The sequence below is a fragment of the Bos taurus genome, chromosome 7 (assembly GCF_002263795.3).
Source record: "Bos taurus isolate L1 Dominette 01449 registration number 42190680 breed Hereford chromosome 7, ARS-UCD2.0, whole genome shotgun sequence".
Lineage (NCBI taxonomy): Eukaryota > Metazoa > Chordata > Mammalia > Artiodactyla > Bovidae > Bos > Bos taurus.
In genome coordinates, this window is record NC_037334.1 from 7,682,783 (window position 1) to 7,705,211 (window position 22,429).

At 54.4% G+C, this 22,429-nt stretch overlaps 2 protein-coding genes across 4 annotated transcripts; both read left to right on the plus strand.

Annotated features, from left to right (window-relative positions):
* Positions 1-725: 725 nt before the first annotated feature.
* Positions 726-5,739, plus strand: PGLYRP2 (peptidoglycan recognition protein 2). The gene is made up of 5 exons (XM_002688558.6): positions 726-830; positions 1,967-3,052; positions 3,560-3,770; positions 4,376-4,673; positions 5,634-5,739. Exons 1-5 carry the CDS (start codon positions 740-742, stop codon positions 5,721-5,723), a joined length of 1,776 nt encoding a protein of 591 aa, XP_002688604.1. The 5' UTR covers positions 726-739; the 3' UTR covers positions 5,724-5,739.
* A 3,205-nt stretch (positions 5,740-8,944) lies between these two features.
* On the plus strand, positions 8,945-20,771 carry RASAL3 (RAS protein activator like 3). Of its 3 annotated transcripts, NM_001102236.2 has the most exons (18): positions 8,983-9,041; positions 9,184-9,518; positions 11,552-11,682; positions 11,835-11,913; positions 12,025-12,086; positions 12,852-12,922; positions 13,659-13,785; positions 13,871-13,969; positions 14,414-14,956; positions 15,294-15,438; positions 15,690-15,834; positions 16,948-17,184; positions 17,272-17,473; positions 17,579-17,697; positions 18,733-19,123; positions 19,407-19,564; positions 20,060-20,123; positions 20,230-20,771. In NM_001102236.2, the coding sequence occupies exons 2-18, from the start codon at positions 9,197-9,199 to the stop codon at positions 20,371-20,373; spliced, it is 3,039 nt and encodes a 1,012-aa protein (NP_001095706.1). In that variant the 5' UTR covers positions 8,983-9,041; positions 9,184-9,196; the 3' UTR covers positions 20,374-20,771. The 3 variants fall into 3 exon arrangements, with proteins under 3 accessions (XP_010804886.1, XP_059744319.1, NP_001095706.1); XM_010806584.4 differs by lacking the exon at positions 16,948-17,184 and having other exon boundaries at positions 8,945-9,041; XM_059888336.1 differs by lacking the exons at positions 17,579-17,697; positions 18,733-19,123; positions 19,407-19,564; positions 20,060-20,123; positions 20,230-20,771 and having other exon boundaries at positions 8,945-9,041; positions 16,948-17,155; positions 17,272-17,362.
* The last annotated feature ends 1,658 nt before the right edge of the window (positions 20,772-22,429 follow it).

The window sequence follows — 22,429 nt, forward strand, 5'->3', positions numbered from 1 at the left end:
CACCTGACACCAGATAAAGGGGAGACGGGCTCTCTTCAGCAGGACTTGGCCACGGACACCAGAGGAAAAGGGAGAGAACCCCTCACCACCAGCCCAGGTGAGCTGTCAGGTCCGGGGACAGAGTCAGGGTTCCGAACACCTCCCCCGAGCCCAATTCCTGCTCTCAGCTATCCCTAGTGGCATGGGATCCGGAGCTGGAACCAGATGAGAGGTGACATCTCCGAGTCCCCCTACGCTCCCTCTGCCTGAGGCTAAAGCACTGGCATCAGATAAGGCAGGAGGTATTGTCAACTTCAGGCAGGCCTCTCCTCTCTCCACTCTCAGCACAGCCTGTCCTACCAGTTGGGCAGGCACTTGAGAGTCCCCTCTGGTGGCCAGAAGCAGCCACAAAACTATCACCATAGGAAGGGTGGAATGCTGGATGGGCCTCAGTCTACCTCTCTTGGGGAATGGGCTGACTCTGATGGAGTCTGAACTATCTGGTTTCCAACGCCCTTCCTGGAACTTACTGATCCTTGACCTCAGCCTGGGAGAAATGGGATAGGCTAGGGGAGCCCCTGAGACCCAGATGACCTTGAGGCATGGCACTCTGTACCCATGCCTCTGCTGCCTCGGGTCCACAGCTCTACAAGTGGCAGCCGTGTCATTCACCGCTGGACTTTGACAGTAGCCAAAGGTACTATTTGTTTTCCCTGTCTCCTTCCAGCCCTGCTGAGATCTCCACTGAGGTCAACCGGCTATGTCTTTTGGAAACTGGAAGCCCACAGTGGTGGTCCAGGGTATACTCTGGATCCTGTATGGATTGCTGCTGCAGCCGGAGCCAGGGACAGGTGGGTCAGAAGGCAGAGGCCTGAAGCCAGGACTCTTAGTTCAGTATATTACTGCCCCTCTGTGCCCAGCTCTTTACAGGGTGAGGTTGGACTCACAAGGCTCAAGTCTCTAGGAAACTCCAGTCTGGGAACACAGATGTTCCCATCCCCATAGGATCCGGGCAAGGGTTGGGGGAAGAAACTGGAGCCAAGAGAGCAAAAATTAGGAAGACTTCCTGGAGGAGGGGACATAAATCTAGGACAGGAAGAAGAATTTTACTTGGTGGTGAAGCAGTAAAGGACATTTTAGGCAGAGAGTAAAGCAAAGTTATAGAGGAATTACTATGTGAACTGTCTGGAGAAGAGTCTGAATTGCAGCAGATGGTGGAGTGTAAGGATTAGGACTTCCTGTGTTCAAATGCTGCCTCTGCCACTTCCTCGCTGTGTGATCTTAGGTAGGTAATTTAACCTCTTCACGCTCATAGGGTCCTTGCGAAGATTAGATGTGTTCAGTTATATAAGTCACCTACAATGGTGCCTGGCACATAGTAAATATTTAATTAATGTCAGCTATTATTCAACAACTCACCCTAGCTCTGAGCCCCACACTTCTAAGTTCCAAGTTCAGCCACTGACATTTCTCCCACATGGCACAGGCTCCCCCTCCCCTGGGCACCCTTCAAGACACCGTTCCCTCTATACTTGTGCAAACTCCAATCCACTAAGAAAAACTGTCCATCATTCCCTCAAGATACCTGGAGACACTGCCCACTCTTATCCTTCACAGCATCACCATCCTGGCTTCAGCCACCTTCACTACTTACCTCCACCCTCTCTCCCCTTCTCTACTCTGATCTGCCCTCCAAAAAATTATATTCTTCATACAGCACTCAAAAGAGCAATCTTAGAATTTCAACCTGGCGGTGTATCTCTCATGCTCATGAAGCTGTCCTGGCTCCACAGTGCCCACGGATAGTCTAAGCTCCTTAACCTTTTGTCTGTGTCTCAGCTTCCTCACCTACACAAGGGCAGTGTCAGACATCGTAAAGTTGTCCAACAAAGAGCTGGGGGCATTGAGAAGATGCAGGAGCAGCAGGAGGAGGCTGAGGAACAAGGGGTACTGGGCTGTTGGGTTAATGCCATCCTTCCTCCCACAGCGACCCTGCCCCTGCTCATGGACTCTGTCATCCAGGCCCTGGCTGAGCTGGAGCAGAAGGCGCCAGCCACTGAGGCTGGCCATAGTGCCGCTGCATGGCTGCTGACAGCCCAGGGCTCTGGTACCCACAGTCCCCTCTATCACTTCCTGCTGGAGGGGAAGAGTCTCAACACCACCGAGCTGGATCCTCCTTCGCTGAGCCCAGAGCTTCGAGGCCTGATGGGAGAGGTGGCGAGACACAGCGTGCAGGATGGGAAGGAATATGGGGTGGTACTAGCACCCGATGGCTCGACCGTGGCTGTGGAGCCTCTTCTGGCAGGGCTTTGGGCAGGGCTTCAGGGACACAGAATCGTAAACCTCTCCTTAGAGAGCACGGCCACCCCTCCGGATGCTGGAGTCACCTTTCCAGACCTTGGACCCACCTCCCCAGGGCTCAGCGATGCCTCTCCTGATGTCACCTCTGGGGATGTCAGAGCCGTGTCTCCAAATGTTAGCACCAAAGATACAGATGTCAGAGCCACCTCTCCAGAAGTTAGACCTGGTTCTCCAGATGTCCAAGCCTCCTCTCCAGATACCAAGGCCAAGTTACCAACTGCTGTGGACAGCCTCCTTGTGGTCACCCTGGCCAGAGGCCTGGGCCTGAACTTCCTCCAGGGCCCCCAGACCTGGAATCATTCTGGACTGGGAACTGAGGGATGCTGGGACCAGCTCTCTGTTCCCAGGACCTTCACGCTCCTGGATCCTGAGGCATCACCCCTCACCACGGCTTTCCTCAACGGTGCCCTGGACGGAGCCCTCCTTGGTGACTACCTGAGCCGGACCCCTGCGCCCCGGCCACCCCTCAGTCACCTGCTGAGCCAGTACTATGGAGCCGGGGTAGCCGGAGACCCAGGATTTCGAAGCAACTTTCGACGGCACAACGGAGCTGCTTTGACTTCGGCCCCAAGCCTGACCCAGCAAGTATGGGGGGCCCTCATCCTGCTACAGAGACTAGAGCCAGCACACCCTCATCTACAGGGCATGAGCCAAGAAGAGCTGGCACAGGTGGCCACCCACGCTACCAAGGAGTTCACTGAGGCTTTCCTAGGTGAGTAGGACCCCCACCCACTGAGACAATCCTTCTCACAGATACCTCCTCAGTGCCAGACAGGTCAGTGGTATCTATGGTTAGGGGATTCCAGAGGGGGCTGACAGGACTAGGATGCTGTTAGATTTAGTTCCCAGTGGGGGCCAGAGTGGTGTGATTGAAAAGTGAAAAAAGTAAAAAGTGTTAGTCGCATTGGACTCTTGGTGACTCCATGGACAGTGGCTAGGCTTCTCTGTTCATGGGATCCTCCAAGCAAGAATTACTGGAGTGGGTAGCCATTCCCTTCTCCAGGGCATCTTCCCCACCCAGGGGTTGAACTCGGGTCTCCTGCATTGCGGGCAGATTCTTTACCATCTGAGGCACTGGGGAAGACTGATGTGAGAATGAACCGTCCCCAAATCTGGGAGGAGACTGGACGGATGATCCTTACTTGCCCTCTTAGTGTGAGAGAAGGCTGCAGGCAGAGAAACGCTCGCTGACTCCCACTCTGGATTCCCTTCCCCTCAGGGTGTCCAGCCATCCACCCGCGTTGCCGCTGGGGTGCCGCACCGTACCAGGGCCGCCCGACGTTGCTGAAGCTGCCGCTCGGGTTCTTGTATGTGCACCACACGTACTTGCCCGCGCCACCCTGCACCAGTTTTGAGAGCTGCGCCGCAGACATGCGCTCTATGCAACGTTTCCACCAGCAGACACGCGGCTGGTCCGACATAGGATACAGGTGGGCGGGAACCTGCGGAGCGCTGGCAGGGCAGACCAAGGGGCGGTGCAGTGGAAAGACTGGATGGGCGGAGCCTGACTCAGGGGGCAGGGTTTGAAACAGAGCGTAGCAGTCAAAACAGAGGCGGAGTTTAGGGTGGGTGGAGCCAGGGTGGAGAGGGGCGTGGCCTAGACTGGGGTTGGCGTCTACTGGAAAGCTCAACAGTGGGACTCTCTTTAGTCTGGGGTGGGAACCAGGAAAGGAGTCCAGACTTGGGAGAAGAACAGGACCTGTGGTAGCGGCTAAGTCTGGGACCGAGCAATGATGGATATGATCTCAGCCAGAAAATGGTCAGAATTGCGGAGGAGTTGGACTTGAAATAATGGGGAGGGAGCTGGGTAGAAAGAGACCGGGCTAATGTTGAGGACAGATCCAGAGAAACGGGAGTATTTCTGGAGCGGCATTTGGAGGGAGAGTGGGACATGGCTGGACCAGGTGGAGTCTGCGTGACCGGGGGAAACTTGGGGTGACGGTGGCCCTTGGCACGGGTGCGGAAACTGGGGTAGAGGGCCAGATGCGGAGCGAGACCTCACGCCGTCTGGTTCCTGCTTCCCTCTCCTCCGCAGTTTCGTGGTGGGCTCAGACGGCTACGTGTACGAGGGCCGCGGATGGCACTGGGTGGGTGCTCACACACTCGGCCACAACTCCCGCGGCTTCGGCGTGGCCTTGATAGGCAACTACACCGCGGTGCTGCCCTCAGAGGCCGCGCTGCTAGCGGTGCGAGACGAGCTCCCGCGCTGCGCTATACGCGCCGGCCTCCTGAGGCCAGACTATGCGCTGCTAGGCCACCGCCAGCTCGTGCCCACTGAGTGCCCTGGCGACCTGCTCTTCAACTTGCTGCGCACCTGGCCGCACTTCGACAAGGTGAGTCCCCCGACGCCCGCACTACCTCGGCCTGAGGCCCCTCTGTTCACACAAGCTCAGCGCTTGCCCTGATCCTTGCCTGCTTGCCTAACTCCAGCCGGCCCCTCTCACTCCTTCCTGTAACCCTGTGCTCACAACCTCAGCCAAGACCCTTCACTCCCTTGCAATCTATTCAGGCAATCTAGACCCAGACTTCAGTCATTCTGCTTGCAACATAGCCTACTGCCCCTGCCCCTCTCCCAGCCACCCAACCTTGCCCTCACCCTTGCTCTCAACCCAAAGTCTCTCTGTCCACACAACAGTGATCAAGCCTGTGATCCTCTACAGAAAACGTCTTTGCATAGGACAGCTTCTGTGCTGTATGCTAAGTCACTTCAGTCATGTCAGACTGTTTGCAACCCTGTAGCTTGCTAGGCTCCTCTGTCCATGGGATTCTCCAGGCAAGAATAGTGGAGTAGGTTGCCATGCCCTTCTCCAGGGGATCTTCCCAACCCAGGGATGGAACCCAAGTCTTTCATGTCTCCTGCATTGGTAGGTGGGTTCTTTACCACTAGCACCACCTGGGAAGCCCACACAGCTTCTGCCCAGCCCCTAACCCAGTTGTTGCAATCCTCTGCCCAGAGCATCTCAGTCCCAAGGATGCTTGTTCAGCCCCAGGCTCCCTGACCCTTGATGACAACTTTTATGCTGGAGCAATCTAAGCCCAGTCTGCACATTCTCACCACACCACAAACAATAATGACAAAGCCACCTCTATAATCACCCCTGTACAATCAAGTTCCACTTTCAAACTACCACTCCATTTCAATAAGCTGGCTTGCAGTTGAGGTTTTACCAACTTCCTCATTTTGGGCCCCTGTCCTCTTACCCATCCAGGGTGCCACCATGAAGAGGGCAAACCCAGCTCCACTATCACCACCACCACCACCATCCCCACCTAAACTCTCTTGTCTTTTTCAGAACGTGAAACCAAGAACTGCCAGGAGGGCCTCCAGCAGATCCAAGAGAAGACCACCTCCAACGATACTGCTATCCACTGACCTCCAATAAAGAGACCTTGGAGAGACTTCCCTGGTGGTCCAGTGATTGAGAATCCACCTGCCAATGCAGGGGATATGGGTTTGATCTCTGGTCTGGGAACATTCCACATGCTGTGGAGCAACTAAGCCTGTGGTCACAACTATTGAACCCCGGCTCTAGAGCCTGCAAGTCGCAACTATCGAACCAGAGTGCTGCAACTATTGAAGCCTTGCACACCTAGAGCCCCGTGTTCCACAAGAGAAGCCACCACCATGAGAAGCCTGAGCACTGCAATGAAGAGAAGCCCCCACTTGCTGAAACTAGAGAAAGCCCACCCACAACAACAAAGACCTAGCACAGCCAGAAAATAAAATGATTTTTTAAAAACATTTAAAAAAAAAAGGACATGAATAGAAAGCCTGTGTTCAAGCACCATCTGCATTTGCACATTCAGTTATAGTTTGGGGTTGCCCAGAAGCAGACCCTGGGACAAGAATCCCAGTGGAAGTAGTTTGTCTGGGTGGTGATCCCAGGACATATCACCTGGGGAATAAGGAAATGACACAAGGTAGGGAAGTCATGTTGATATGGGAGGCACATGGAGCTCCATCCTACTGGGGACGTCTGGGGGACCATGTAGGGCATATACCTCACAGACATCCCACTTAAAGGGCAAGGGAGCTGGAGTACTGATCCTCCAAGTCCCATAGTCATTGGTTGAGGGCAGCCCCCTGGTTATTTTCTCTTTTTTCTGTTTAGTCACTCAGTAGTGTCCAACTCTTTGCAACCCCATGGACTGTAGCCCACTTGGCTCCTCTGTCCTTGGGATTTCCCAGGCAAGAATACTGGGGTGGGTTGCCATTTCCTTCTCCAGGGTATCTTCTCATGTCTCTTGCTTGGCAGGTGGATTCTTTACCACCAAGCCACCTGGGAAGCCCCGAGCTCCCAGGGAGGTGTTAATGTGCTGACACTTTGGGATTGCTAGCTGTACGGGCAATGTAGACTCCACCTGTCAGAAAAAAGTCCTCCAGCAAAAATGCAGGGAGTGGGGCCAGTGCACAGTGAAGAGGTGAAGGCTCAGAGATCCAGCAGAACCCTGGGAGAAGCTACCTGTGTGTGCAGTGAGTGGACCGAGTGCCGCATGGATGAGGAGGGGCATAGCTAAGGTGTGTGCACCTGCGTGAACATGTCCAGCCCCTGGACAAGGGTTTTTGATCCTCATTGAAGACCCTCCTCCTCAGGACAGGTTATAGAATGTTCGAGGCCCTGTGCAAAATGAAAACGCAGGCCCTTTGTCCAAAAAGCAGAAACTTCAAGACAGCAACAGCAGAGCATTAAATCAAGCTCAGTGTAGAGCCCTGAGCATGGGGCCCTGGGTGACTGCACAGGCCACATGCTAATGAGGGCAGTTCTACCCATCCCATCACCTAAACGCTGGTCACCCTTCCCTTTGCACAAGCTGTTCGCACGACCAGCTTTTTCTCATGCTTCGGGTCACAAATGCCAGCTCATCATGGAGGCCCTCCTGGGTTTTTCCAGTTCAAAGTGGGTCTCTTGTGCTCAGCCTCTGCTCTAGTCTGTTTGTTTTCTTTTAAGTCCTCCCTCCTCACCAATGTAGAAGCGTCCTGTTTAGGACACTTGAAGAAGTCATGTTTAGGACTTGTCTGTCTTGCTGTACTGTGAGTTCCAGAAAGGCAGGAATCAAGTTCATCTTGTTTCTTGTCGCTTCTCCAGTACCAGCACATAGCAGGCATGAAGGGAACATTGGTTGAAGAAACAAGGTGTCCCATTATAAATCTTTTGAAACTGATGTTATCATCTTGTACAAATCAGGAAACCAAGACTCAGAGAGAGGAAGTGACTTGCCTGAGGTCACACAGTGAGAGAAGGACCAGCTGGCACTCAAACTCACCCTGGGACCAGTGGGCCAGTATTCTACTGATTCTCGCATTAACTCACTCGTTCCTTTGAACAGCATTTGGACACCCTTTTTTTTTTTCAAGTGAACACTTATTGTGGCATAACAGAGATGCAAGAAAGAGCACCCAAATGTGTGGTTAATGAATTTTCACAGCAGAACACACCCATGTAACCAACATTCAGCTCAAGAAATAAAAGAGGTTATATTTATACTACGTGAAGTTCACTTCATTTAAAAAAAGTGATCGGCTCCCCAAAGGCTCCCTAGTGCTCCTCCCCGGTCTCCAGCCCCTCCAAAGGGAAACCCGTCTCCTGAATTGTTACACATGTTTTGCCTGCTTTGGAACTTCATATAAATGGAAATACATAGTGTTTAATCTTCATTGTTTGTATTTTTTTGTTCAGCACTGTTTGTGATTCATCTGAGTTAGATTATTCTTATTGTTACATAATATTTCACTATGTGAAGAGACCACAATTTATCCATTTTACTGTATATGCACATGTTGGTTGTTTTCAGTTTGGGGTATCAGGTGACACAGTGGTAAAGAATCTGCCTGCCAGTGAAGGAAACGCAGGAAACACGGGTTTGATTCCTGGGTGGGGGAGATCCTCTGCAGGAGGGTATGGCAACCCACTCCAGTATTCTTGCCTGGAGAATTCCATGGACAGAGGAGCCTGGCAGGCTAAAGTCCATAGCGTTGCAGAGTTGGACACAACTGAAGCGATTTAGCCCGCAAGCATGCAATCTTTATAAGGGCTTCTCTGGTGGCTCGGTGGTAAAGACTCCACCTGCTAATACAGGCAACACAGGAGACCTAGATTTGATCCCGGGGTGGGGAAGATCCCCTGGGGTAGGAAATGGCAACTCGATACAGTATTCTTGCCTGGGAAATCCCATGGACAGAGGAGCCTGGTGGGCTATAGTCCATGGGCTTGCAAAGAGTAAGACAAAGAGTAGAACATGACTGAGCAACTGAGAGCACACACACACATTATGAATAGGGCTGGTGGGCATGTGTGTTGGGTGTTTACCTAGCATATACACCCAATATGTGGAACTCCTGAGTCAGAGAAGAGGTATATGGTCAATATTCAAAGATCACACCAGGTTTCCAGCTTGGATGAGTCGGTCTACCCTCTGACCAGCAGTGGATGAGAGTTCCAGCATTTGATCTGCATGTACCCATTTTGCAGAGAAGGCAACTGAGGCTCAAAGAGGGGCATAGGCTGCCTCCTGGTCACTGAGAGATTCTGGGTCCTGCTCTGTCACCTCCTCTCCTCTAGCATCCTGCCCCCTGTTGTGCCCTCCCAGCCTGGCTGTGGGGTGGGGTGGGACAGACAGGGTCACGTGGAGTTGCGTTCAGCCGGAGGAAGCCGGGCAGGGTGCAGACGGCTGCTGATTCTGAGGCTGGTCAGGAAATCAAGGTAAGAAAGGGAGTGCATGTGGCCCCCAAAGGGGGTTCCCTGGGGGCAGAGCTGAGGGTGAGGAGGGGGCGGAAACGAAGACAGCACAACCCTGTCTGGTGGGCAGACACTGGACAGAATTATCACCCTCTCATTCCCCCAGGAGAATCTCTGCCATGGACCCACCTTCACCAAGCCGGGCCTCCCAAACCCAGCCTGTAGCCCCATCTCCTTTAACCTCCTACCGCTGGCACTCAGGGGGTGGTGCGGAGAAGGGGGCTGGGGGGTTCCGCTGGGGCCGCCTTGCAGGATGGGGGAGGGCACAGAGCCACCAGGAGACCACGGCCAGCAGCCAGCCGGCCCCGCGCTCGCTGTTTCGTCGCGTCCTCTCTGCACCCCCCAAGGAGTCACGCACGAGCCGCCTGAAAATATCCAAGAGCCTCTGGGGGAAAAACAAGAGCCCACCGCTGGATTCAGAGCCGGAGCCAGAAAACCCAGGTACATGGCTCCCCCACCCAGGGCTGGGAGGCCCGGATGCAGGGAGGTTTTGTCTGCCTCCGGAGCATCAGCCTTACAGACACAGGAAGTTGTGGGGAGTGCAAAAGCCCAACAGGAAGTGGCTGGGGGCCCGGCTGGCTGCCCTCTTCCCTCTTTCCCCCTCACCCCAGGGGCCTGGGCATGGTGGGAGTGACTAGGAACCTATGAGCTGGGGGTCCATCCAGGGGAAGGGGCAGGGAACAGACTGATGGGGCAGCACTGTCCAGATGCCAAATGGCTCTTGGCCCTGGTAGGTCTCTCCTCATATTCAGTGGCCCAGGCGTCTTCTCTCCTGCCTGGATACCCATTTCTGCTGTCTCCTACTCTCCTGCCCTCCAGCCTCAATGTCTTAGTATCTCCTCTTCCTTGAGCTTCAGTTTCTCCACTGGTTAAAATGGAATCATGACTCCTATCCTGAAGCGTATATCATTCATTCATTTGGTCATTCAAACAGAGGTCTGTGAGCATTTACTATGTCCTAGGCCTGCCCTGACTTAGACACTGAGGACACAGCAGGAACAAAACAGAGGAAAGTGCCTGCCTACCTCATGGAGTTCATGGTGCAGTGAGTGTGACAGGCAGTAAACAAGTAAATGAGGAGATGACAGATGGGGCTAAGTGTCACACAGAGAGACCTAGAATTGCAAAGGGTACCATGAGGGTTGGAGCTCAGGAATGCCTGGGACTCAGCACATTTTATGTGATCATTAGCAAATGGAGTTATCGCTTATTCCCCTGGTGGTAAAACAGTAGGACAGATGGGTCCTCTGGGAGGGTTGATGCTGTCCTCCCATTTCTGAAAGCTCATTTAATTCTCATCACTCATATCCCCATTTTGCAGGGGTATCCCTTCAGCCCCCTCCAGGGTATCAGGTATTGCCCACTCCATAGCATCCAGTGAGAGCTCTCTGACAAGCCCCTGCCCCCCATTCTTCCCCTACTCAAACACCTCCCATGGCTCCTTAATACCTTCAAGATGAATCCCCATCTCCTCTAACTGACACCCAAGGCTTTGCCAATCTCTTCCTTAACCTTCCCCTCCAGCCTTTAAGCCCTCCAAGCCCTCCTCATGCCTCCCTTTATTTCTCTGGACCAGGCCACGTGCCAAATCCCAGCCTTTCCTCAAGCTGTGTGTGTGTGTGTGTGCTCTCAGTTGGTCAGTCATCTCCGAATCTCTGTTATCCTGTGGACTGTAACTCACCAGGCTCCTCTGTCCATGGGATTTTCCAGCAAGAATACTGGAGCAGGTTGCCATTTCCTACTCCAGGGCATCTTCTCAACCCAGGGATTGAAACTCCGTCTCTTGCATCCCCTACATTGGCAGGCAGGTTCTTTACCCCTGAGCCAGCTGAGAAACCCTGCTCACTGTGTTCATGCTACCATCTCCTCAATCTCTGTCAAATCAAATCTGCTGTTCAAGATCCACTGCAGGGCATTCCTTGGTGGTCCAGTGGTTAAGGGGTTTCCCTAAGTAGCTCAGTGGTAAAGAATCTGCCTGCAATGCAGGAGACCTGAGTTCAGTCCCTTGGTCAGGGAGATACCCTGGAGGAGGGCACAGTAACCCACTGCAGTATTCTTGCCTGGAGAATTCCATGGACAGAGGAGCCTGGCGGGCTACAGTCCACAGGGTCACAAAAAGTCGGACACGACTTAGTGATTAAGCAGCAAATGGCAGCAGCCTTGGTAAAATGGGGGTTATAATAGCCCTTTGAATGGCTTTTGGAGGATTAAATGAGAGAAGGAATGCGGAGTAGTAAGTACAGTACCGGGCACATAGTCTGTGGGGCTGCATCCACTCCCCATTACTACCCAGGGCTACTGGAGACAAGGCCCAGAGAGGGGTAGAGGCTTGTCCCCACCTGATATGACTGCTGGGTGGGTTGGGAAGAGGAGGCACTTAGGAGGGAAGCCTTGATGAGCCTTGGTGAGTGGAAAGGTTGTCCTGAGGGAGAAGAAGGGACTCCCAGGCCCCCAGCACCGCCTCCTCTACCCAGAGCCTGAGCCGGAGCTGGAGCCCCTGGCCACACAGATCCCAGAGGCTCCCACCCCCGACGTGCCCGTCTGGAACATCGAAGCCTTCACACTACTTGATGGGAAGCTGGTGTTGCTTGGGAATGAAGATGAGGTAAGAGGGGCCACACAGGCAAGGAAAGGGGAAGAAAGGAAGGGAGCAAGAACAGCAGTAAGGGAGCATGAGGGGTATAACAGAAAGGTGTTTGCCTCTCCTTCTGTCTGTCTTTCTCCCCTTTCTGACCATCCACTCCTGCTGGGGGACAGGGTCCTCGCCAGCCCCGGATGGGGAGCGCTAGCTCTGAGAGCAGCATCCACGTGGCCTCAGGGAATCTCAAGGATCCAGGTAAGCTTGAGAGACAGGGAGAGCTGGGGCATTTGGGAACCTGTTAAAGTGGGGCAGAATCCAAGGTGATCCCACCCACCCCCACAATCTTCTACCCCTGACCACCCACAGATCGGACCCCTGGAAAGACAGATCCAGAGGCTGCTGGCCCCCACCAGATCCACAATGTTCGTGTAAGTGGTGGGTGGAGGGGAGGGGAAAGATTTCAGACCCTCAGAGGTGAAAGGGCAGACTTTTCCTGGGTGATCTTTTTTCATTAATTTCCTGGGATTTAAAAAAAATTTTTTTCAATTTATTTGTTTTTATTCTTGGCTGTGCTGGGTCTTTGTTACTGCTCATGGGCTTTCTGTAGTTGCTGCGAGCAGGGGCTACTCTTCCTGGAGGTGTGTAGGCTTCTGATAGCAGTGATTTCCCTTATTGTGGAGCATGAGCTTTAGGCACATGGGCTTTAGTAATCACCAGTTGGGCTCCGTAGTTGCAGATCGTGGGCTCTAGAGCTTGGCCTCAGTGATACAATGCTCAGGCTTAGCTGCTCCACAGCATGTGGAATCTTCCCATACCAGAGACGGAAGCCGTGTCCCCTGCAATGGCAGACGGATTCTTACCCACTGAACCACTAGGGAAATCCTCCTGGGCAATCTTGACCAGGTCACTGACCCTCTCTGGGCCATAGTGTCCCCATCTGTCAAATGAAGCTGGTGAGAGAAGCTCCTTCTTGGGGCTGTTTATGAAAAGTCTATAGACAGTGAAGGAAAGCACTATGTCAGGTGCTTTAGAAATGGCAGCTGTTGATTGCCTTTAATATTCCTGCAAACGTAGTCTGAACTTGTGATTTCCCCCAAGATCAATAGATATTCCAGGACATCCTGGGTGGGTCGAGGAAAGGACATGAGGAGGGAACATAGGGTTCTGCCCAGCTGATGTCCCCCTCCCCACAGGGGCTGCTGAAGCGGTTGAAAGAGAAGAAAAAGGCCAAGTCAGAGCTAGGAGCCAGTGCTTCCCGAGATGGGTAAGGGTCTCTGAGGAGCTAGAGGAGCTGGGATTCAACACTGCCCCTCCATTCCTCCTGCCGATAATTCTGATCTTCACCAAATATACCCTGTGGGCCTCTGTGTCCTGCCCCTTGTTGGGCAATGCTGGCGCCACTGAAAGACCCTTAGCATGGAGTCAGCCCTCCACTGAAGGGTGGGGGCAGAGTGTGACACAGTAACTCCAAAATAGCAGCCGAGTCAACACCTTGGTTTGGGAGTGAGTGTCTCAGAAAGGGACACTTGATCTGAGACGTGAAGGATGTGTGTGTGTGTGTGTGTGTGGTCATGTCTGACTCTTTGCAATGCCACGGACTGTAGCCCACCAGGCTCCTCTGTCAGTGGGATTTTCCTTGCAAGAATACTAGAGTGGTTTGCCATTCCCTCCCTCCGGGGAGATCTGAAGGCTGCTGCTGCTGCTGCTAAGTCACGTCAGTCTAGATGGAAGTTAATCAGGCCAAAAAGGACAGGAAAAGCATTCCAGGCAGAAGGAACAGCAAGTGCAAAGGTCAAGAGGACAAATGAAGTGACAAAAAGAAGGCCAGTGTGACTGGAGTACACAGACAGTGAGGAATTCAGTGTCAAAGGATGGATTCACGTCCAACTTAGGTTCAAGTTCCCTCTGGCTTCCTTCCACCCTTTGGGCTGTAGGGGGCAGGTTGTGGAGGTCAAGGGAGTGAGTAGGAATGACAGCTTGCTCACGTGCGCCTTCGCCAGGCCCCCCAGTGCTCTGGGCTCCCGGGAATCGCTGGCCACGATTTCCGAACTGGACCTCGGAGCCGAGCGGGACGTGCGGGTCTGGCCACTGCACCCCAGCCTGCTGGAGGAGCCCCACTGCTTCCAGGTAAGTAAAGGCAACTCTCCACCTCGCAACCTTTTGGCTCAACCTTTGGCCTCAACCGCACTCTTCGACTCCCCCTCCTCAACAGGTAACATGGGCGGGCGGGAGTCGCTGCTTCTCCTGTCGCTCAGCTGCCGAGAGAGACCGCTGGATCGAGGACCTTCGTCGCCACTTCCAGCCTAGTCAGGTCGGTAGTGCGTAAGCTCGGACTTGGAGGCCCCGCCCACAGCCCGGGCCCCGCCCCTTCCACCCAACCCAAATTCCACTCGTGCCAAAACTTTGCCCCTTGGACACATCTGCCTTCCTACACTTTTGCAACCACTCCGAGATCCTCCGCCTATTCCATGAATTACCAGCCCCTTCCACAGCTCGGATTGTATTCAGTCCAAGCCCTATTTGCACCCCAGGGAGTCGCCAAGTTTCCACCCCGCGGTTACTCCTCCATTCCCTGGACCCCGGATCTTTCCGGGAGGACCCAGAAAAGCTAGAGGATCATCGTAGGATCCCCATAGTCCCGCTGTCTTCCCCCAGAGGTCCAGCGAACCCCCTGGGAGCACGCGTCCCGCGCCTCACCTCTGGTGCGCCATGTGGAGCACCGAAGCCACGCTCCTGTCTCTGCTTTGGTCCGCAGGACAACGTGGAGCGGGAAGAGACGTGGCTGAGCGTGTGGGTGCACGAAGTGAAGGGGCTGCCCCGGGCGGCGGCGGCGGCGCCAGGAGTGCGCACGGAGTTGTGGTTGGACGGAGCGCTGCTGGCGCGCACGACTCCGAGGGCCGGCCCGGGCCAGCTCTTCTGGGCAGAACGCTTCCATTTTGAGGCGCTGCCGCCAGCGCGTCGTCTGTCCCTGCGACTACGCGGAGCGGGCCCCGGGGACGCGGTACTGGGCCGGGTGGCCTTGGCGCTGGAAGAGCTGGGCATCCCCCGGGCGCCCGCCGCGGGTCTGGAGCGTTGGTTCCCGTTGCTCGGGGCGCCAGCCGGCGCGGCGCTGCGGGCACGAATCCGGGCGCGGCGCCTGAGAGTGCTGCCGTCGGAGCGCTACAAGGAGCTGGCGGAGTTCCTCACGTTCCACTACGCGCGCCTCTGCGGGGCTCTCGAACTCGCCCTGTCCGCTCAAGCCAAGGAAGAGCTGGCCGCCGCCATGGTGCGCGTGCTGCGGGCAACCGGCCGGGCTCAGGTGCGGCGCCGCGGCGGGACGAACCCGGGTGACCAGGGGCTGACCGATCGTGTGCTCCAAGGGGGGAGTTGGCGGGGACCAGCACCAGAGTGGTACTTTCGAGGGGCGGGGCACCGTGAGGGGTGGGGTCTGAACTGAGCTTCTGCACCGTGAGACCCAAGTTTCTGCTTTGATGCGGAGGTTCCCGTTTAGTTAAGAACCCCAGCAGCGAGGCCAATGGGCCTGGGCAGCAGCTGCGAGGGGCAGGGCCTGTGCCCCAAAGGTGAGGGACCCGCCAAGAGCAGGGATTCTCACGACTCAGTCCGCGCCCAGCTCAATGTAACCCCACTATGCCTAGGCCTTGGTGACAGACCTGGGCACCGCAGAGCTGGCACGCAGTGGAGGCCGTGAGGCACTGCTGTTCCGGGAAAACACATTGGCCACCAAGGCCATCGATGAGTACATGAAGCTGGTGGCACAGGATTACCTCCAAGAGACGCTGGGTGAGCAGAGTGGGGCAGGGGTCAGAAGCTTAGTTGAGCCCGCTAGGGCAACCCAGGAGAAATCTGAGAACCCTTGGGTAAACTTGGATTCTGGTAGTGGGTGATGCCCTGGGGATGCTGGGATTCTAGAGCGAACTGGAGGTTCCCCAAGATTTTAGGTGCCTCCGAAGTAGGTTGGAGATGGAACTGGAGGCTGGGTGCTGTGGGTTGTGGTCATGGTCCAGGCCCACTCTGGTTGTGCTGGACTGCAGGACAGGTCGTGCGGCGTCTCTGTGCCTCCACCGAGGACTGTGAGGTGGACCCCAGTAAATGCCCAGCCTCAGATCTGCCCCAGCACCAGAGCAGACTGCGAAACAGCTGCAAGGAGGTCTTTGAGAACATCATCCACTCCTACAAGTGAGTGTCAGGGCACCACTGCTACAAGTGAGTGTCAGTGCTCTCAGTCACTATGCTAGCTCTGACTCCAAATTAAGGTTTCCAGATAAAATATAGGATGCCCAGTTAAATGAGATACCATATTTGTGACATACCTTTTTATACTTAAAAGAAGTATTCAATTTTTTAAAATCTGAAATTCAACTTTAACTGTTTTTCCTAAAGTTTTATTTGCTAAATCTGGCAACTCATTCCAATGTCATGCTACTTAACCCCAAGTAACATAGGACCTGATTCTTTGTCTTCTAGACTACAGGTGACCCCATACCCTAATTCCATGCCTCCTGACCCCAGTTAACATAGGGTCTCAATCCTACTGGGGCTTCTCTGGTAGCTCAGATAGTAAAGAATCTGCCTGTAATGCAGAAGACCTGGGTTTGATCCCTGGTTTGGGAAGATCCCCTGGAGAAGGGAATGGCAACCCCACTCTAGTATTCTTGCCAGGAGAATTCAATGGACAGAGGAGCCTGGCAGGCTTCAGTCCATGGGGTTGCAGAGTCAGACAGGATTCAGCAACTAATGCTTTCACTTTCACTCAATCCTATGGTCTCTGATTCCAGTAATGCCATACTCCCAATCCCATGATCCCTGACTTTAAGTAACCCTGAATCCCAAATCCCATGTAACTAGAATTCCTAGGCTTCCAATTCCTTGACCTCTGACCCTAGGTTAACCTGTGTGCCTAATCCCATGTCACCTAGGACATCAATCTCATGATTTCTGAATCTAGATGACTCTGTGACCCAATCTTATACTACTTCATATTATGTACTCTGTCTGGCACCCCAGTTTCATATCCAGTTATAGCTGGACATGAAGCTCATGACTTCTGTCCTCCTGTGAACCTATACCCCCAAATCTAAGATTTCTGACTCCAGAAGTCACCACAATGAGTATACCACCAACAAGCCCTGACCCCAAGGAGACCTATAACCCCAACCATCATTATCCCCAACGTCTTCTATCCTGGAACTTAGCATGCAGGCATCTATTGACCCCAACCTTAGGATTTCTATCATCCATGAACCTTATGCTCATATCTTTCCCCTCTGACTATTGCCTCTTCTCTCCCAGCTGGTTCCCAGCAGAGCTGGGCACTGTGTTCTCAGGCTGGCGAGAAGCATGCAAAGCACGTGGCTCTGAGGCACTGGGGCCCCGACTCGTATGTGCCTCTCTCTTTCTGCGGCTCCTGTGTCCTGCCATTCTGTCACCCAGCCTCTTCGGCCTAGCACTAGAGCACCCGGCACCTGGCCCAGCCCGCACCCTCACACTGATTGCCAAGGTCATCCAGAACCTTGCCAACCGTGCTCCGTAGGTGCTGGGAGGCTGGGTAGCCACACTGGGGCGGTGGGGGTGGCAGATGCTGGACCTGACCCACCCACTTGGGCTCTGATGCAGGTTTGGTGAGAAGGAAGCCTACATGAGCTTCATGAACACCTTTCTGGAGGATCATGGACCTGCCATGCAACATTTCCTGGACCAGGTGGCCACGGTGGATGCAGACACAGCACCCAGTGGTTATCAGGGCAGCAGTGACCTGGCCCTCCAGCTGGCAGTCCTGCATGCCCAGCTCTGTACTATCTTTGCTGAACTTGACCAGGTGTGGCCTGAGCACAGAGCCCAGAACATGAGGTAGGGAGGCAAGAGAGTAGGGGTCTCTGGTCCTGGAGAGTTTGCTCAGCATCCTCCCTGCATGCTTTACCAGGCCACCCGGGACAACCTGGAACCGCTGCCCACTATCCTGCATGCCATCGAAGAGGGCCGACCTGTACCTGTGACTGTGCCAATGTGTCTCCCAGCACCCCGCACCCAGGGCCATTCCAGGTATCTACTTGCCTCAAGTCTGACCTGATCCAGTTCTGATGGGTGGGAGTGGGGGAAGGGCCAAAGGCATGCACAGGGTCAGAGGTGAAGACAGGATCATGTCAGGGATCAGAGACAGGGTCATGTTCATCATCAGAGACATTGTAGGATGGAGGTCAGAGGCTAGAGACAGGGTCATCTTGGGGGTCAGGGAGAGGCTCACAGTGCCATCAGAGAGGGGGGGCATCAGGTCAGATTGGACTCTGAGGTGGGGATTAGGCATTGCAGAGAGAGGGTCAGAGAAATGTCTAGGGTCAGAGAAAGTGACATTGTCACTTTCAGCAATGAGGGGCAGATCTCAGGTCAGGCCCAGGGGGAGATGGGGTCAAAGTTTATGGGCAGAGTCATTTTGGGGGTCAGAAGTCAGGGATCGTGTTCTTTCAGAAGGCAGAGACAGGTTCAGTTGAAGGTCAGAGGTTGGGGACAAGAGGGAGTCAGATTGGGAAGGAAGAGGGTAGAGTTTTGAGCACAGGTCAAGCTCCAGGGGGCTTCCCAGGTGGTGCTAGTGGTAAAGAACCTGCTTGCCAATTCAGGAGATGTAAGAGATGCAGGTTTGACCCCTGGGTTGGGAAGATTCTCTGAAGGAGGTCATGAGAACCCACTCCGGTATTCTTGACTGGAGAATCCCATGGACAGAGGAGCCTGGTGGGCTACAGTCCTTAGGACTGCAAAGAGTCAGGCAGGACTGAAGTGATTTAGCATGCAGACAAGCTCCGGCAGATTGGAAGTAGAGATTACACAGAGGCTCAAGTCAAGGGTAACACTGTGTCAGAGCTCCGGGACAAGGCTAGAGAGGAATCAAAGATTAGATTGAGGTCATAGAAGGGACAGTATTATCGGAAGTCCAGGACAGGATCAGAAGTCAAAATGGGATCCCTTCAGTCACAGGGCTTGCAGAGAAGTAAAAGATCAGGGGTGGAGTTATTTCTGGTGGAAGGTAGAGGTGGGGTCAGCTCAGAAACCGGTGGAAGTCTGAGCTCCCCATCCCACCCCCAGCATCTCTGCAGGGGAGAAGCCTGGCTTTCTGGCCCCCCGCGACCTCCCCAAGCACACCCCTCTCATCTCCAAGAGTCAGTCCCTGCGCAGCGTTCACGGCGCAGGTAGTTGGGCCCGGCCGCGGCTGGAGGAGGAACAGCCCCCTCGGCTGCCTCGGCCGGTAAAGCGCACTCAGAGTGTCCCGGCTGGCCGCCCCGCTCGCCGCCGCCCGTCTGCCGGACCGCGGCCGCGACCCAAAGGCTCCCTACACGCGGGACCCGCGCCCCGCGGCCGGCCCTGGACTGGAGCCTCAGCATCGCTGCCTCGGAAGCCGTCGGTGCCCTGGCAGCGCCAGATGGACCAGCCAAGAGACAAAGACCAGGCGCTGGGCACCCACCGACCCGTGGGCAAGGTGAGGTGTACAGCTCAGGTCTGCGCATAGAGTGGGGAAACAGGATTGGAAAAAGACTGAAAGATAGGCAGGTCTCGGTTCAAACACCGAGCTTGCTGTGGTCTGTGATTCAGACCTAACCCAACCCTCTCTGAGCCTCAGTTTTCCTCTTCTGTACAATTAGAGCGTCATTACCCCATAGGGCGGTTAGGAGGAAGAGCAAACGGAACAGGGAGGTCAGTCAGTGTCCGTGGGGAGAAGGGGCAGGACAGTGGCTCAGGTTACAGTTGCTCCCTCCCCACAGCTGGCGGAGCTTCAGTGCGAGGTGGCTGCCCTGCGTCAGGATCTGAAGATGCTGTCCGGCCTCGTGGAGTCACTCAGCACCCACATCCGGTCCTTGAGCGAGCAGCAGGAGCAGCTTCGGACCCAGCTTCAGCTCCTGGATTCCAGGCTCCGAGAAGGGTAAGCCCCGCCCTCTCTACTAGCTCCGCCCCAGGCGGCCTTGCTAAAGAGAAATCGGCTCAGGCCCCGCCTCCCAGTAAATCCACCCAAATCACGCCTGGCACGGCCACGCCCCCTCTGTAAGACCCGCCCCTACACATCTAAGACCCGCTTCTTGGTCACCTCCATCCACCCCAAGTCTCTGGGAGGCCCTCTCGAGCAGTCCCTCAGTCAGCTCCTTCCAAACAAGTTGGGACAGACCCGCTATCTCTTAGTCTGGGCCCGCCCCTATCCTGCTCACGACCTCACGCAGGACTGGTTGATTGGTCCTTTCATCGCAGCCAGTCCAGGTTCTAATTCCGCAGTCCCTTCTTGAAATGTATCTAGGCCCCACCCCCAGGCTGGATAAACCCCACCTCCATCTCAAGCTCCGCGCCAGAGTCCCTGACTCCAACCAGGAGCTCTAGGGGAGTCTCTCAGCCTCTGACTCTTTCCTTTCACCCGTAATTCCTACAGGACCGCGAAGTTGGATCCAGGGCGCGATCGTTCAACCAATGAGGGCCACAGGCTGAAAAGTCTGGTGAGACCCATGCCCTAGCCCTGGGACAGATTTAGGCTGGGTGAGGAAACGCGAGTTGGGATGCAACCCTCACCCGGCTCTGAGTCTACTGCCGCTGCCTCCCCAGGAGTGCCGACTAGCTGAGATAGAGAGTACTCAGGCCCAGCTGAAGGATACCATCCAGAACCTGCAGCTTCTTCCCAGGACATCGGAGTCCCAGAGCCAGCCCGTGCCCCTCAAAGCTCCCTGCATCAACGGAGACACCACTTGAGTTGCCCACTCGGCCCGATGTGCTTTGGGAGCAGAGAGAAAGCCGTCTAAGGGGCCTGTCCACCCCCTGCCTCAAACCCCCGTGGCCTACAGTAGGGAGTGGAGCTGTAGGTACCAAACAGTCTGGCACTATTAGGTTCCCCAGTAAAATCTTGATTTCAGTAAAAATCGATGGTTTTTTTGCCCCTGAATTTTGCCAATCAGAAAGCAAACTCCATCCCCTCAATCCAGCTCTCTCAAACTCTCCCCTAAATTGCAGGTCTCAGGGGAGTGGGGCGATGCAGGGAGATTCTCATGAGCTCTGTGACGTTAGTCCCTCACTTTTCTCAGAGCCTTGATCTCCTCATTTGTAAAATTGATTTAAAGTTCCTTATACAGTAAAAGACCTAGAGTTTAAAATGTTTGATAAAAGGTATCGGTCATTGTTAGGGGTAGCAGTTGATTCTCAGTAAAGCCCAGATCTCATCTCCACTAATTTCCAGGTCTCGGATGAGAGCATCTTCATAACACTCCAATTCCAACATTGGCTCCTTGATTCAGTGAGGGCGTGGGTCTGGGAGACAGATGAAAGGAGTGGGTAGATATGTAGAAAGTTAAGCTCTGTGTGTGGTGGTTGAAAAAAATGAATGGGCACTTGAATCATGAGTGGGTAAATGGGTGAGGATTAGGGTGGATAGGACAATAGGCAGATGAATAGGTTAGCATTTGCTGGATGTTTGCCCTGGTAGGTGAGTAGTTGAGTAGGTGGTTAGCTGGGATGGGTATGTCTGTCTGGAAAAGGCCTGGTTCATAGTAGGAAATAAATATTTGAATTAAATGAGCAAGCAGTTATATGTACTGCATGTACATTTGTTGAGGTCTCCTGAGACTCTCAGGCTGGGCAGTGGGGAAACAATAATGAACTCCACAAACATACTCTTGTACTCATGGAGCTTACACTCTAGTGGAGAAGACAAACATGCAATTGATGGATAGGTGTTTGGGTGACTATCTTCCCTGGTGGCTCAAATGGTAAACTGTCTGCTTACAATTCGGAAGACCCGGGTTCATTCCCTGGGTTGGGAAGAGCCTCTGGAGAAGGAAATGGCAACCCACTCCAATACTCTTGCCTGGAAAATCCCATGGACAGAGGAGCGTGGTAGGCTACAGTCCATGGTGTCACAAAGAGTCGGACACAACTAAGTGACTTCACTTTTGGGTGACTGAATGAAAGGATTATGTGCAGAGATGGGTGGATGTTTGCTTGGTTGTATGGATAAGTAGGTATTTAGATTGGTAGTGGATGGATGAGTAGGTAGATGGGAGGTGGATGGTCATTGATTGAGTGAGTGGATGGATGGGTGGATAGATGAATGGATGGATGGATAGGTGGTGGGAGAGGTGGACGGCTAGGTGGTTAATCGACTGGATTGGTAAATGAGTTGCTGGGTGTGTGGGTGAATGGGTGGAGAGATGAATGGGTAGTTTGGATATGTGGATGGGTGATGGGTGGGAGAAGTAGCATTGTGTACATTATGGGGTCGCCTTGGCAACTGTGATCTTGGGGGTTGGGTGGAAAGGGGGGCTTTGCACTGGGGACCTAGGCCAGCTCTAGGGGCATGAAAGTACTGAAGTCCAGGGTAGGTAATGGGGAAGGAGGAAACGAGCTTGTGGTTGGAAGGTAGCAAGGGTCTGAAGGCTACGGATTGGCCATGTGGAATCCTCAATGACCTGTGAATGACCCATGGGGGAACTTCTCTGCCCCCTCCCACTCTTCTGGTGCTATTAGCGGGCCTAGCATTGGAAGAACCAGTGGGGTGATGAAGAGCCATTAGGGACAGGAGGACAAGAGTGTTGTCATGGTAACAGAGCCTCTCCCTGGACTCTCAGGTCGCGCGGGCCCTTTAAGGGTCACCCTTCTGGCCACTCCCAAAATGGCGGCGCGCCTGCTGGCTGCCCCCCCACCGGGGTGGCGCGGGGGGGCGCCCCGGACCTCCCCATCATGGCGGCGCGGCGGGGCTGTCGCGCTGAGGTCACGGCGGCGCGCCGGGGGGGCGGGGCGGCGGGGGGAGCGATTT